Here is a 16,203-nt window from a genome sequence, read left to right on the forward strand (position 1 = left end):
TTCGAATGAGTTAATCTAATTTTCGATTGGAAAAAGATACTTTTAACTCAACTGACCTTTGGGAAAACTGATCCTTAGCCATTGATTTAAGTGCTATTTTAAAGTGAAATAAGTTTTCAATTCATCTGAGTTTACAATCCATCTCATGTAATGAGTAATTCAATAAGTATTGATCATGATTACTCTTGACATTTGATAGAAAACAAAAATTAAATTTACCAGTTAGCCAATTTAATTGAAGATGATGAAGATTAGACATAGATTTAGTATAAAATAATTAATAGACATTAATTAGAGTTAATAAAAAATTGAAAACATTGATTGTGTTATTAAATTAAAATAGCTTTTAATGTTATTAGAAATGTGATATTAACATTTTGAAATAAAAGTCTCGAGGGCAATGGAAATATTAGTATCAGAGACTAATTAATAAAGTAATTGAGACGCAATTAGAATATTTAATATAACTAATTTACTTTCGATACATTGATAGTCATTATGATTATCATAAACATGATACTGAAAACAAAGTTCAGTCAATAATAATTTTCAAATAAAATCAGGACAATCCTTTTTTTGGAAAAAAATTTAAGCTAATCAAATATTTATAATAGTTGTATTAAGAAGGTGGCTAATCAAATTGTGATGATTATTAAATTAGAGGTGGATTATTATCCAACTTCACCTGGACACACCCAACTGAATCTCTGATAACACTTCAACAAGAATGAGAGAGAGAGAGATTAATCCAACCATTAACTTTGAGTACATTAGAATCATTTTGAAACAGTTAACATGATTGTTAATCATCATGATCACGCTGAAAACGGTTCATGAGAAGACATTGATAGACAATGACAAAAGATGATGATGAAAATCACAAATAATCATGAAACAAGGTGATAGATCCTGAATATCATGTGAGTATTAAATGAGCTTGAACTTTTTTCACCTCAACACAACTGAACTTTCATTTTTTCCTCATGAAATATGGGTGAGAAAAGCAAAAGCCTTTTCCTTATAATAATAATCAACTGTTAGTTTGATAATCATGATAGTCTATCCATCAAAATGATGACACACAAAATCATCATAATTTCATCATCATGAAAGCCATGAAATGTAAATCACAGGAATGAAAACCATTATGGAATTTCAATTTTTCAGAATTTTTTTACCTGAATATTTTTTTCCTTCCCAAGTAGAAAAAAAAACAACCAAAATAATAGAAAAACTTAATTGAGTTAATGAAAGGAAGACGAGTTGCATCATTTCCGTTTCCCCTTTTCATTTGCTAGGAATTTCTTTTCTTCTCTTTTTCATAGTAACATGAATATACCCTGAATCTCCAATAATAGGATGATGTTCTCAATTATCTTAGCTCCCAAAATCTCTCACCTCCCAGTATGTGTATCTATTATTATTCTTCTCTCTCTCTCTCTCTCTCATTTTTTCCTTTCCTCCTCCCGATCTTCATCATCAATCTGATGTCTATGGACCTTCAAGGCATCCAACCATGGTCACAATCAATAACCTTTTCCGCTCACGTACAATAATATAACCAATGATACTTGAGAGTTGAGTTTCTCATGAAGTTACCATGGAAACGTGCTAAGACTTTCACTTTTCCTTTTCTCAGATGAAACTATTTATATAATAACATTATTATCATTAAGTTTCACCATTCTAAATACATCACTTAAGGTATAATACATTTACACATTACTATATACTAGTAGTAAGTAAGACTGTTACTTATGATCCATGAATATCTCATGTTAAGGTAAATTTTAATCTGAAACTTTAACTCAACCAGAGTGCACATGAACTTATTATGAATAAGCTTAATGAATTTACAATGAATATTTAAATTGTCAAGAAAATTTCACTATAATTCAGAAAAAAAAACAAATTCTCATTGTATTAATAATAAGATAATTATTATTTCTATCATATTATTTGTAGTAATTACTTTTCTATATGTTTACCACCAAATGATACAATCAAAATTGATCATCAAAGTCAATCAATTAAAATTTAGTTTCCAATTTGCCTTAGAAGAAAAAAGAAAACAGATTCTGAAGGTTAATCAGTTGATTTCACAAAGTTTCCTCAATCTTTATCATGTTGATTGGAGATAAATATCATGAGGTGAACAAATGTAATTACGATAATCATGATGACGATTGAAACAATTTACTCTGATAATCAGAGACCAGGAAGATACAAATTAACTTAAAAAGGTAAAAGATGAAAACAACAACAATGATACAAATAACAGAATATCTTTTCCCCCCTGAATACCTTGAAACATTCAGTTTGATTCAGTGAAGAAAAAAAGTTCTAGAGTTAAAATCGATTCCCTGATGAAGGTTAAACTAAAATGTTGCAAAGAAAATAAAAGTAAAAATAATTCTGTAAGTTTGTCAATTGAACAGAATGAAAAATAATTCTGACAACTAAACACAACAAGAATTGATTCAGAAGATTCTCAGAATTCTCAGGATTCTGGTTACCATGAAAAAGATGACAGAGAGAGAGAGAGAGAAAGTAACTACTATGATGGAGATAAATGGTAACTATTGGAATATGAAGGAGCAAATATAATAGAATAGAAAAATATTTAGAAGAAAAAAAAGTTTTCGAAACAAAATTTTTCTTCATCATTATAATCATCATATTCTTGAAAGATTCTGAACAAAATTCTTGAAACAAATAGTTCACTTGATTGAAACGAAAACACCAAAAGCTCAGAACATAAATAATCAATGAAATCAGAGAATAAGTTAGAACTTTTTTACATTTCGAATTTCCAATTTTTCGAACAAAATTTTCTCCAGTAGTATTAATTAAGCTGGCTTTGGCTCATTTCATGAGCCAAAGCTCAGCAGTTTCATGAGTGTTATTATTTGAGGAAATAAATGAATTTAATAATTTTTATATTCATTTAATCATAATATTTTATATTAGATTAACTATTAAATCATAATTTTTTTACGATTCATTTATGATAAATGAAATTGATTAAATGTAAATATTAAACTTAATATTCAATTTAAAGATTTTTTCCTCAAGTTTTATATTGAAATATACTGAACTTCACACATTTTACGATTCGAATTAATTTCAATTTAGATTAAATTTCCTGAGTAATTAAATCATATACCGATTTGTATAAATACGAAACTGAAAATTGAAAAATTATCATTCGAAGTTTGATAACCAAACAGAAAAGAACGATATTAATTGATCAAAGTTTGAATTCATTGAGTTCGATTTCTTTTACATGAGATTCAATCTGAATTAAAAATGTAAGTATAGTTTGAATTCAATAATCAATAGATTATTATGTATAATAATTCTAATCATTTTTGTTTGATTATTTTTTCCCCTTTGTGCCAGCTTATTGTGCTTTCATCATTGGTTTTTTTTTTTACACCTGGTTATCGATAACGTTATCCAATAATCCATCAACGATAAAAAGTAAGGAAGAAAGTTATCTTAAGCTAGATTGAAGAGTTTGGAATGAAATTCTTTCAGTTTATGATCTCAATGATAATTTATCAGAACTTTTCAGTTCTTTTGATGAGTTTTCTTTGAAAATTCTTTCAGTTTATGATCTCAATGATAATTTATCAGAACTTTTCAGTTCTTTTGATGAGTTTTCTTTGAAAATTCTTTCAGTTTATGATCTCAATGATAATTTATCAGAACTTTTCAGTTCTTTTGATGAGTTTTCTTTGAAAATTCTTTCAGTTTATGATCTCAATGATAATTTATCAGAACTTTTCAGTTCTTTTGATGAGTTTTCTTTGAAAATTCTTTCAGTTTATGATCTCAATGATAATTTATCAGAACTTTTCAGTTCTTTTGATGAGTTTTCTTTGAAAATTCTTTCAGTTTATGATCTCAATGATAATTTATCAGAACTTTTCAGTTCTAGTCATGAGTTTTCTTTGAAAATTCTTTCAGTTTATGATCTCAATGATAATTTATCAGAACTTTTCAGTTCTAGTGATGAGTTTTCTTTGAAAATTCTTTCAGTTTATGATCTCAATGATAATTTATCAGAACTTTTCCGTTCTAGTCATGAGTTTTCTTTGAAAATTCTTTCAGTTTATGATCTCAATGATAATTTATCAGAACTTTTCAGTTCTAGTGATGAGTTTTCTTTGAAAATTCTTTCAGTTTATGATCTCAATGATAATTTATCAGAACTTTTCAGTTCTAGTGATGAGTTTTCTTTGAAAATTCTTTCAGTTTATGATCTCAATGATAATTTATCAGAACTTTTCAGTTCTAGTGATGAGTTTTCTTTGAAAATTCTTTCAGTTTATAATCTCAATGATAATTTATCAGAACTTTTCAGTTCTTTTGATGAGTTTTCTTTGAAAATTCTTTCAGTTTATGATCTCAATGATAATTTATCAGAACTTTTCAGTTCTTTTGATGAGTTTTCTTTGAAAATTCTTTCAGTTTATGATCTCAATGATAATTTATCAGAACTTTTCAGTTCTTTTGATGAGTTTTCTTTGAAAATTCTTTCAGTTTATGATCTCAATGATAATTTATCAGAACTTTTCAGTTCTAGTCATGAGTTTTCTTTGAAAATTCTTTCAGTTTATGATCTCAATGATAATTTATCAGAACTTTTCAGTTCTTTTGATGAGTTTTCTTTGAAAATTCTTTCAGTTTATGATCTCAATGATAATTTATCAGAACTTTTCAGTTCTTTTGATGAGTTTTCTTTGAAAATTCTTTCAGTTTATGATCTCAATGATAATTTATCAGAACTTTTCCGTTCTAGTCATGAGTTTTCTATGAACATTCTTTCAGTTAATGATCTCAATGATAATTTATCAGAATTTCTTTTAGAATTTTCTCATTAGAGCTATATAGTTTATTTTTGCTTTTTATTATTTAAGAAATGGTTGAACCGAACAAAGTGGACCCTAAAAAGGATTATTTGAAATCAAATCCTGAGAATAATGAAACTGTCTACAAGTACGAACTTGAACAAATAAAAATGATGACCAAATTGGTTCATTCGGGCATCACAACTGATCAGCTTTTCAATTTATACATAACATTAAAAGAAGACATGAAACCTTTAAACTTATCAAAGGATAATAATGGTGGAACTGACGAATGGGTTGGTCTTCCAAAAATTCCCGAAAACAAAGACAAAGATGCTAAGGATAAAAATAAAGATAAAAAAGTTAGAATTATCCAGCTGATAAGCAATCCTCCAAAATAGTCCATATGACAACTGATATTAAGGAATTTCATGGAAATTTTAGTTTTCTTTATGTCTTCATTTACTCTATTTAGGTTTTTTTAATTAGTTACTATTGTTATTTCTTATTTTATTCCATTAAGCGGTTAATTGCAATGTAATTCAATTCAACCCAAAATAAGATTTTTTTCGTCTTGTTGACTAGAATGGCTCAAGTTATGCTACCATCAACTTCAACTAAGCAAAAAGGTCAAAAGCGTATCGCTAAGAAAAAACCACCTCAAGATGAAGATATTGAAATTTCTATTGATCTACCGAAAGTTGTTAAAGAGACAGAAATGAAACGTAAAATTGATGAGGAAATGCGAGATGATGACTGAAACGGATGGTAGTACCACATCATCTGCTTCCAGCGGAAAAAGAAATCGTAGAAATGAAACAGTTGCGGCAATGGAAATGGATCTTTTCAATATACCAGGAAATCGTAATAAGCGACCTTCATCTGATTTCAATGTTCAAAATCAATTCAGAGTTTCGGACAATCTGGTTTTCACAAGCTCAACTTATAGTGGTATCAGGACAGGTAAAATTAGAAAATATTGGTTGAAAGACGGAAGCATCAGGTCTCAGCGTATGGTGGCGAGATGTTGAAAGCGGATATACCGAAATTTGTATCATGGTTACAAAAACCTATGCGACATGGCAAGAATGATGAATTGGTTGACTGGATTAACGCTCAATGGAACTATTAAGAAAACTTTTTGTTTATCAGAGATTAGATGTTTTAGGTTTTTTCAAAATTAGTAAATGTATCACTTTTGTTTAGATGTAGACGAATAAACTAATAAGCATTCAAAAAATTTTGTCTCGATTTTCTGAACATTTAACTGGTTTAATAGCCAAATGATTTATTCACCCAACCTTTGTTTTAACGTTTTAAAATAATTTTTGATTTTTTTTCTTATCTTTTCAGATGACTTCAATTTATGAAAAAATATCGTACATGAGATCCAACCCTAAAAAACTGAATGATTATTTCAATAAATTCATGATAAATCGTTGGAAAATAAATCAAAAAATGTCACGTCCTGCTCCAGCCTCTGTTAAGGAATTTTTATTGAAAAAGAGTAACACTTACGAAGCAATGCTGGAATATTTGAAAGTTCGATGTGAGGCCAGTCGTAACATTGATGGTAAAAAGGTCACTGGTCTTCTTGTTTCAGCTGCTCGTTTATTCGAAATCTTCATTACGCATTACAACGAGTCAAATATGGATGAACCATTTGAAGATTTCAAATTCATTGTTGATGATTTTAATGCCTTGTGTTCGGATATCAAGATTGTCCCGATTAAAAAAGAATAAATGTATGAATTTTGAAGTATTATGCATAGTCTTAGTTAAGAATATTTCTTGTCGAAAAATTTATTGTTATCATAACACAAATAGAGTTTTACAATAAATGTCATATAAGATGTAGATATTATTAATATTTTAAAATCTAATGTTATTTTTTTTTAATTAATCAAAGTTATTGTCTAAATCTATTTTTATATATTTAGTTTAAATCAGAACAAACTAATTTATCCTTCGAAACTATCCAAAATTTTAATTTATTCCAGTTGAACCAAATCCTGCGGTTCCTCTTCCAGTTTTCAGCAAAAATAGATCACAAGAAGAAAGCTCATAAGCATTATATACTTCGCAAAATGTGACTCTAGCTATCCTCTCACCAGCACTTATCAAAACAGGCGTCTTAGTCGTGTTAGTCAGATGTAATTTCAGCTCTTTGAATAAACTATTTTCCACAACATTTTCTGACGTATCAATTCCATCAATTGTAAACGATCGTCTTCCTGTGATAAATCCATAAGCATTTGGTCTAAAGTCAAAGCTTATTCCAGTCCAAACTATAGTACGAATTGAAGGTTCTAAAATTATATCTTTTGGTGCGAAAAGATTATAAGAAGCAGCGTTTTTACTAGCCAACTCAGGTAGCTTAATGTATCTAGCCTTTCGTGATACCAAGATGCTTTTTTCGTCGGTATCATTTTCGAGTTCAATAGGGAAAATGGTGTTGAGTTCGTCATAGCTTTTGTCGTATTCTTTCAATCCCAGACACGGCCATATTTTACAAAATATAATTTGCGCAAAACGATCTGCTAACTTAATTGTAAAAGGCAAAGCAGAGTTATTAATAATCAAGACTTTAATAATACCTTGATAATCCGAATCGATTATACCAGCACCAACGTCGATCCCTAGTATGGCTAAGTTCGATCGTGCAGCTAAACGTCCAAAATAGTCTAAATTCGTGGTGAAATCAATGCCAATGTCTGTTGAAACTAAACGTCTTTGTCCAGGTGGAATCGTCATACACTCAGCAGAGAAAAGATCGAATCCAGCTGCTCCATAACTTCCTTTTTGCGGTAAAATGGCCAAGGAACTGAACTTTATGTAACGTATAGGACTTTTTTCACACTTTAAATTTTGACTAGAAGATGAAGGTGGAGAAGAAAGAAACATTTTCGGTTCAACTGATTGTAATAAGAATTTTAATAACAGTGATTTAAAAACCTTTTTGAATCATTCTTTTATACCTCCCTGATCTTGATATTTTTTTATTTTTTCTACCGAAGATAAAATGACTGACAGATAATCTCTATTTTTTAATTTAAATTCTTGAGTTATAAAACATTTATTTCCTTTTTTTGATTTTCCTTATTCTTTATCTTATTTTTTTAATCCTATTTTTTACTTCATTTTATTACCTTATTTTTCCTCATTATATTACCTTATTTTTCCATCATTTTATTACCTTATTTTTCCTCATTATATTACCTTATTTTTTCCATCATTTTATTATCTTATTTTTCCTCATTTTATTACCTTATTTTTATTTCATTTTATACCTTATTTTTACCTCATTTCATTACCTTATTTAATATTTAATTTTCTTTTCTTTATTTCATTTCCTTATTTAGAACCATTTATTTAATTTCCTTATTCCATTTACTATTTTATTCACATTATTATTTTATTTCCCTTACTTTATTTCCTTATGTCTATTCGAATTTTATTGCTCTATTTTACCTTGAAAATAATCTTCCATCTTCCAGAATTTTTTCGCAATTAAACTTTATCACTTAGTGAGACGATCAAAAAGTATAAAAGCAAAGACATCTTATGAACAGTTTCATTCTAACTTTTCATTCGAATGAATGTATTAACCAGATGAGTTCTCATTGCAGTTAATAATCATTGAAGAAAAGATAAATAATATATCCATTTTAATATACATATAGATATATATATGTATATATATATATATATATATTAAAATGGATATATTTACTAAAAGATGTAAGTTTTGTCGCAAAATTTACAAAAAAGCTAGTAACTTATTATTTCATGAACAAATATGTAAAAGCCAGCAAACATTCGATCGTATAAATTTGAACTTTGATTTACCATCAAGTTATGTATTACAGAAACATGCTTTCAATAAAACGTTGAATGTTTTTATGAAAAAAGTTGAGAAAAAGTCATTTGATATTGAAACAATTCTCCAAAAAGAAGAAAGAAACATTAAATTGATTTTTGAGCAATGTTTAATACAATTTAAAGCTATCAAAGCTCAAATTGGTTTATTGTGTTGTTTTTACAGATTAGAAAACAATGAAACTGTTTGGATAGAATCCATGTTTAATTCAAGCTTGAAACCTCTGACAACAATTAAATTATTTAATGATTTTATTGACACAAGTTCAATGGAAATTTTAATTGACTTTGATTCCTTTACAAATAAAGGCAGTGGATGGAATTTGCTTTCGGTAAAATGATTGAGTTGAGGATTGGTAAATATCAACCATTACAGGAGGATGTTCACAACAGAAGCTTCCTCAATCTTTTATAGCAAAACGTTGTTTCTTACAACTAGATGTTAAAAAGATTGTTTTATGTGGAGTGTTCTTGCTTGTTTACACCCCGTGAAGAAAATGGAAACAGAATTAAAATTATACCCTATATGTTTCCAAATATGACTTCACTGGGTTTCGAAACTTCGTAAGTTTGCAAAAGTCAAATATTTTGAACGCAAAAATGATGTAACAGTTAATATTTACACATTAACATATGACTGGGGCAAGACAATCCCGATACCTCTATATGTTAGTAATATAACACGTTCAAAAAAAGTACATTTATTGTTATTCAATGAACATTATTATCCAATAAGAAATTTCAACCGGTTTATAGGTGAAAAAAACTCACGATATCATCATTTCTGTGATAGTTGTTTGAATGGATTTCCATCATCACTAAGTTTACTAAAACATGAACAAACTTGTTATCAATTCAAATCTCAAAGAATATTATTACCTGAAATAGGAAGCAAACTGAAATTTGACTCTTTTGATAAGCAATCATTTTTTCCTTATGTCATATATGCAGATTTTGAAACTCTTTGTTGTCCTAAAAATTCAGATTTGAATCGACAAACTTTTGAATATCAAGAACATAAGCCTTCAGGCTTTGGTTATGTTATAGTAAATTATAAAAATGAAATAACAAACTATCGATCTTATCGAGGAGAAAAGTGCGGATATCATTTCTTGAAGACATTAATCAGTGATGTTAAGACGTTATTAAGTTTAATTGCTGAAAGAGAAAGAGATTTCTATATGAGTGAAGAAGATACTAAAAACTTTGAAATTACCGATGTTTGTCATATTTGCAACAAAGAAATAATTAAAGGAGAAGTTAAAGTAAGGGATCATGATCATTTTACTGGAAAGTATAGAGGGGCAGCTCATTCTCCATGTAATCTGAAGATGGCTACCCCAAATTACATACCAGTAGTATTTCACAACTTGAAAAACTTTGATTCACACATAATCTTAAAAGCAATAGAGAAAGAAATGTTTACTAAAGTTAAGATTATTCCACAAAATATGGAAAAGTATATATCATTCAAACTTGATAATATTTGTTTTCTTGATAGTTATGCTTTTCTTGCTAGTTCTCTAGATGAGCTTGCAGGATACTTGAATGATGATTTAAAAAATTCATATCTTTTACAATTATTCAACGTCAAAGATCTAAATTTTGTCTGCAAGAAAGCTCGATTACCGTATGACTATTTAGACAGCTTTGATCGATTCAATGAAACATCACTACCACCTATATCAGCGTTTTATAATAAGTTAAAATTCGAAAATCTCGATCCAAAAATTTATCAAAATATGTGTGATCTTTGGCAACATTTTGATGTAGTTAACATCGGACAATTTCAAGACATTTATCAGAAAATCGATGTAGTTCTATTAGCAGCTGTTTTTGAAAATTTCAGATCAATCAGTGTAAACCAATTTCAGTTAGATCCATTACATTTTTTTTCTTCGCCTGGTCTTACTTGGTCAGCTGCTTTAAAAAAGACAGATGTCGAAATTGATTTACTAACAGATTTAGACATGATAATGATGTTTGAAAAGGGTATTCGAGGAGGTATTTCTTCAGCAATGACCAGATTTACTAAAGCGAATATACCAAATTATCCTGATTATGATAAATCACAAGAAAATAGTTATATTACATACCTAGATGTTAACAATTTATACGGTTTCGCATTGCAACAGAGTATGCCTTATTCAGATTTTCGTTTTGTTAAAGAAGAAAATTTTAAACATTATTATCATAGATTCGTCACAGAGACTATAACCCATGAAAGTGAGGAAGGAACAGTTTTTGAAGTTGATATAACATATCCATCATTTCTACACGATGATCATAATGACTACCCGCTCGCTCCCGACAAAACAAAAATTGACGATAATTTGTTGAGTGAAACTCAACATGAAATTTTAATTTCAACCGGTAGGAAACGAACAGTATGTGAAAAGTTGATTCCATCTTTTCTAAAAAAGTCCAAATATGTTGTACACTATAAAAATTTAAATTATTATGTTAAAAAAGGTTTAGTAGTTACAAAGATTCACCGAATCATTTGTTTCAAACAAAAACCCTGGCTTAAAGATTATATTGTTCTTTGTACAAAAATGAGAATGCAATGTTCTTCTCCTTTTGAAAAAAACTTTTGGAAACTCATGGTTAATGCAATATACGGAAAATCTATTGAAGATGTCAGAAAACATTCAGATGTTCGTTTAGAACTTAATAAAAATGGTGTTATGAAACAACTACGCCGTCCTATGTGCCAACGTTTCTACATTCTTGATGAAAATAAAGCCCTTTTCAAGCTACATAGAACAAAATGCTTGTTGAATAAACCAATATACATAGGTTTTTCGGTCTTAGATTTTTCTAAGCTCCATATGTATCAACTTCACTATGATATATTCAAACCAAAATATCGTGATAAAATATCTCTTTTATACACCGATACCGATAGTTTCATATATCATATAAAAACCGACAATGTTCATGTTGATTTTATGGATTTAAAATGCATATTCGACTTTTGTGACTATCCAAAAAATCATATTTCCAATTTATACAATGAATGTAATAAAAAAAAACTCGGATATCTAAAAGACGAAATGAATGGTAAACATATTCTAGAGTTTATTGCACTTAAGCCTAAAGTATATGGAATTATTTCAGAAGACAATATCAAAAAAACAGCCAAAGGGGTACAGAGGAGTGTGTTAAAAGACAAAATCACTCTTGATGATTATAAAGAATCACTTTTTGATCATAAACTATTCTTCTTCGACATGCGATACATTCGTAGTCAACAACATGATATATCATCTATTCAAAGCAACAAACTAGCCTTGAATCCCTTCGATGATAAACGTTATTTGAAACCAGATGGCGTTACAACATATGCATTTGGACATCATGCAATTCACCGTGAATCCAATAAATGACGGTAAAAACTAGGTAAGTGATCATAACCATGAACGGTCTTATTTCAGCAACATTATTAATAATAACTTTAATCATAATAATAATTTATTCTACTTATTCACCTTATTTTCTAACTTATAATGCAACAAATTTATCCATCTCTTAAAATAGTAAATATCGCCTCTGTTTGGAATCTGCATCATCCTGTTAAAATTGAGGGAAAATCCGGTAAAAAAAAAAAATTTAATGCTGATATCATAAGAGATGGTAAAAAGAGACTTCTTGTTTTCGGATCTGGAAAAATTATTGCGACAGGATTTAAAACTATCAGGGACGCGGGAACCTTTATCAACAATATCTACCCAGAAGCAATATTTGAAAAAATATCAGGATCTTGTGCGGTTATAAAATTTGATAAAATAATAAAAGCTTCAGAAATATTCAAAAGTGATCTGAAAGTTTCATATGAGCCTGAGTTATTTCCTGCTATAATGTGGAAAGAAAATGGTACAGCATTCAATTATTTCCATAAAGGCTCTTTAGTAATAACTGGAGCGAAAAGTTATTCACAGCTAAATAAATCATTAGATCTTTTTTGTAAACGTTTTTGCTTTGAAAAAGAAAAAGCGCTAGAAAATACAACTGTATAAGAAAAAAAATTAAAAATTAATAAAAGTATTTTAAACAAACTAAAATGAAATTATATGATATTTATTTGAAACACCCTTTTACAATGATTATTGCTGGTCCGTCAGGATCTGGTAAAACGTTATGGGTAAAGAAATTTCTTGAAAATGTTTCTCGATTTTCATATCCTATGCCTGCGGAATAACTTATTTTTATAGTGAATATCAGGAAATATTTAATCATCTTAATAATGTTAATTTCATTTCTGGATTATCTGAAAACATATTAACAAGTTTAGATGGTGCTCAGCCAGAGTTGTTTATAATAGATGACTTAATGAATGAATCTTCAAATTCAAAAATTGTCTCTGAATTATTCACAAAAAAAAGTCATCATAAAAACTGTTCAGTGATTCTTATTGTACAAAACTTTTTTGTTAAAGGGTCTGAAAGCCGCAATATTTCATTAAATTGTAATTATTTTGTTTTATTCAAAAACCCCAGAGATAGATCGATTGCAACTAACATTGCAAGACAAATGTTTCCTTCCGCAATACGGAAATTTCGAAACATCTTTGAAGATGCAACTTTAAAGCCTTATTCTTATCTTTTCATTGATACTAAAACACAAACACCAGATGAAGTTCGCTTGCTCACTGATGTTCTTGGTGAGAAAAAATTTGTTACTGCTTATCAAATATAGATTATATAAGATTTAATCTTAAAATCATTTATTATATCATTTGAAAATGACTGTTCAAAGTGCGATTTCTTTTTACCCTGTGCTTAAAAAATTAAGTAAAGTAAAGACTGATAAGAAGAGAAAACAAATACTAGATAAATGTCCGTGTAAAATATATTCAACAATAAGTGATATTAGTAAAAATATCTTGAAAGGAAACATTCCCCTCAAAGCGAATCAGAAAAGAAGACTTAAACCATATAAGAAAGTTCTTAGAAAATTAGGAAAAAGTTCTTCTTTAAAAAATAAAAAAAAGATAATCATACAACATGGTGGTGCTCTTCCAGCTCTTTTAATTCCTGCAATATCGCTTCTTGCTGATATTGTAGCACGTAAATTTATAAAATGAACACTTTGACTAAAATGGTTCTTATTTCAGAACGAGAATATAATAAAAAATGTCTACCAGATAATGCATCAGACATAAAACCAATATTAAATGCGAATTTAGCTGACGAAATGAAAGTTAGATTGATAAATCAAATTGTTCATAGATCATTAGAGAATCGTGAAAAGAAACTTGAACAAGATGGAGAAATCAGAGATCAAATAAGCGATTTCATCAAAACCATGATATTCAACATAAGTTACCAAATCAATATCTTAAAAAACCTGTAGTTTATGAAGATGAAAATGATAATTTTAATGAAAGTATTACATCACCAGTTAAAAGTTTTAAACCAGTAGCCACATCAACACCATCGGTCAGACAACAAGATTTTGATGTATCAGATGATAAGTATGAGAGTATTTTACCATCAACATCGACACAATACGATTCGACAGAAAATACGCTGTTAAATAAAACCTCACTAAATTTAGCTGAAATCGAAGAAGCTATAAGAAAGATACCAGGTCTGGTTCAGGACGATAACATACTTAGAAACGATGGAACGCCTATGCATAACTCTAAGTTGAGTAAAGTTTTACCTTTCCTATTTATGTTTAAAAAATCTGATTTGACTAAAATTCCAACACCTCGTGGAGTGCTACGAGTTCTAGATGCACTGCAATCATATCCTGATTTAATGAAAAAGATTGATAATAGCAGTTACCTTGCAAAAAAGAATTTACAAAGTAATATTCAACAAACATGGAAAGGACTCTCAAAAATATCTACTTCACAGTAAAAAATCCTGGCTCATTAGGAGGTATTAATAGACTCTACAGAGAAGCGAAAAAATAAATCCTGACATTTCATTTGAGACTGTAAAATCTTGGTTAAAAACAAAACGCATATAATCTGTTCAAGGAAGTAAGAAAACCGTACCCTAGACTACCAATTATCGTAACAAATATTGATGAACAATGGCAAATCGATTTAATGGATATGTCATGGATATCAAGAGAAAATAGTGGTTTCAAATACATTCTAAATGTTATCGATTGTTTCAGTCGTTTTGTTTGGGCCAGAGCTTTGAAAACAAAAAAATCAACTGATATCATCAAAGCATTTGAAGATATTTTATCCAAAGGGCGTGTACCTCAAAAAATTCAAAGTGATCAAGGGAAGGAGTTTAAAAATGAACCAGTTAAAAAATTCTTCAAAAGTTTTAACATAAATTTTTTTTACGCAACTGACGGTGAGATTAAATGCGCAATAGTTGAAAGATTTAACAGAACATTACGCAATAGATTATATAGATATTTATATTATCAAAATACGCATAGATATATAGATGTCCTTGAAAATATAATCGATGCATATAATCATTCCTACCACCGAATAATACAGATGACGCCATCTGAAGTCAATGAAAGTAATCGTTCAAATGTTTTAGCTAATATAAGAAAGTCTCATCCTAAATTCAAAGATAGAAGAAAACCCTATTCAATTGGTGATACAGTTCGCATATCTCGTGATAAAGAAAAATTTGAAAAAGGTGCTACAAGTACATTTACTGAAGAAATATTCAAAGTTGTAAAAGTGAAAAAATCTCCACAAGGATATATTTATCGACTTTCTGACTACGAAGGTGAACCGATAACATCAATTTTTTATCATTCTCAGTTATTACATGCTAACGAGCCTGATCTATTACAAGTTAAAGTATTAAAGACGAGGATAAACTCTAAAACTAAGAAAAAAGAATATTTTGTGAAGTGGATTGGATACCCTGATAAATTTAACAGCTGGGTTAAAGATGTGGAATCAATCTGAAGAACATTTTGTAGAAGTGGTTTCTAATGATTCACTGGACCATTTTCCAGAAAATACCCTTAGTAAATTCTCGAATAAACTACCATATTCATTGAAGTTAGATGGTGACTGGGTAGTTGGGGTACAAGAAATATTTTATCCTGTTGATGTTAGACCATCGTCATTTAAACTAGAAGTTCAACTGCTATCTAACAATTCTGTTACTGGAAAAATGATAACCGATATCGATTTAGAGGAAACAGACGATACACATAAAATTATCGAGAAAATAAATAGAGCTCTCCTCGATTTATATAACGATAATACAAGCAATAAACGAAGTAAAAGATCAGTTGAGCAAACTCTTGATAATAAACAGATTGGTGATAATAAATCCAATGTAAACGAGCCTAATGAAAAAAGTAACTCAGAAACGAATTCTGAAAATTTGCAAAATCAATCTTCTGTTAATACATTTGAAACTATTTGGTCACCTGAAACTCAACCAAATGTAGATATTAACACCTTCGTAGCTGAATGGGATGCTAAAAAACTTAGAGAATTGTCAGACAACGAAAGAAGAAATATTTT

At 28.9% G+C, this 16,203-nt stretch overlaps 3 protein-coding genes and 1 long non-coding RNA gene across 5 annotated transcripts; 3 read left to right on the forward strand and 1 right to left on the reverse strand.

Annotated features, from left to right (window-relative positions):
* Window positions 1-3,216: 3,216 nt before the first annotated feature.
* On the forward strand, window positions 3,217-5,777 carry LOC128396945 (uncharacterized). 2 transcript variants are annotated; one of them, XR_008326870.1, is made up of 3 exons: window positions 3,217-3,311; window positions 3,403-3,483; window positions 5,442-5,777. It is a non-coding gene; the product is annotated as an uncharacterized LOC128396945 (long non-coding RNA). The 2 variants fall into 2 exon arrangements; XR_008326871.1 differs by lacking the exon at window positions 5,442-5,777 and adding an exon at window positions 4,926-5,278.
* Window positions 5,778-6,842: 1,065 nt separating this feature from the next.
* Window positions 6,843-7,760, reverse strand: LOC128397047 (uncharacterized). The gene has a single exon (XM_053357713.1). It carries the CDS (start codon window positions 7,758-7,760, stop codon window positions 6,843-6,845), a length of 918 nt encoding a protein of 305 aa, XP_053213688.1.
* Window positions 7,761-9,587: 1,827 nt separating this feature from the next.
* Window positions 9,588-12,788, forward strand: LOC128396835 (uncharacterized). The gene is made up of 2 exons (XM_053357461.1): window positions 9,588-12,137; window positions 12,276-12,788. Exon 1 carries the CDS (start codon window positions 9,917-9,919, stop codon window positions 12,122-12,124), a length of 2,208 nt encoding a protein of 735 aa, XP_053213436.1. The 5' UTR covers window positions 9,588-9,916; the 3' UTR covers window positions 12,125-12,137; window positions 12,276-12,788.
* LOC128397048 (uncharacterized) lies at window positions 12,245-12,754 on the forward strand. The gene has a single exon (XM_053357714.1). It carries the CDS (start codon window positions 12,245-12,247, stop codon window positions 12,752-12,754), a length of 510 nt encoding a protein of 169 aa, XP_053213689.1.
* Window positions 12,789-16,203: the final 3,415 nt, after the last annotated feature.

Source organism: Panonychus citri, unplaced genomic scaffold (assembly GCF_014898815.1).
Source record: "Panonychus citri isolate SS breed McGregor unplaced genomic scaffold, ASM1489881v1 Contig00028, whole genome shotgun sequence".
Taxonomy (NCBI): Eukaryota; Metazoa; Arthropoda; class Arachnida; order Trombidiformes; family Tetranychidae; genus Panonychus; species Panonychus citri.

What these genes read in the sequence shown, in the direction of transcription:
- LOC128397047 (XM_053357713.1), bottom strand. Translation starts at nt 7,760, where the DNA reads ATGTTTCTTTCTTCTCCACCTTCATCTTCTAGTCAAAATTTAAAGTGT.
- LOC128397048 (XM_053357714.1), top strand. Translation starts at nt 12,245, where the DNA reads ATGCAACAAATTTATCCATCTCTTAAAATAGTAAATATCGCCTCTGTT.
- LOC128396835 (XM_053357461.1), top strand. Translation starts at nt 9,917, where the DNA reads ATGAGTGAAGAAGATACTAAAAACTTTGAAATTACCGATGTTTGTCAT.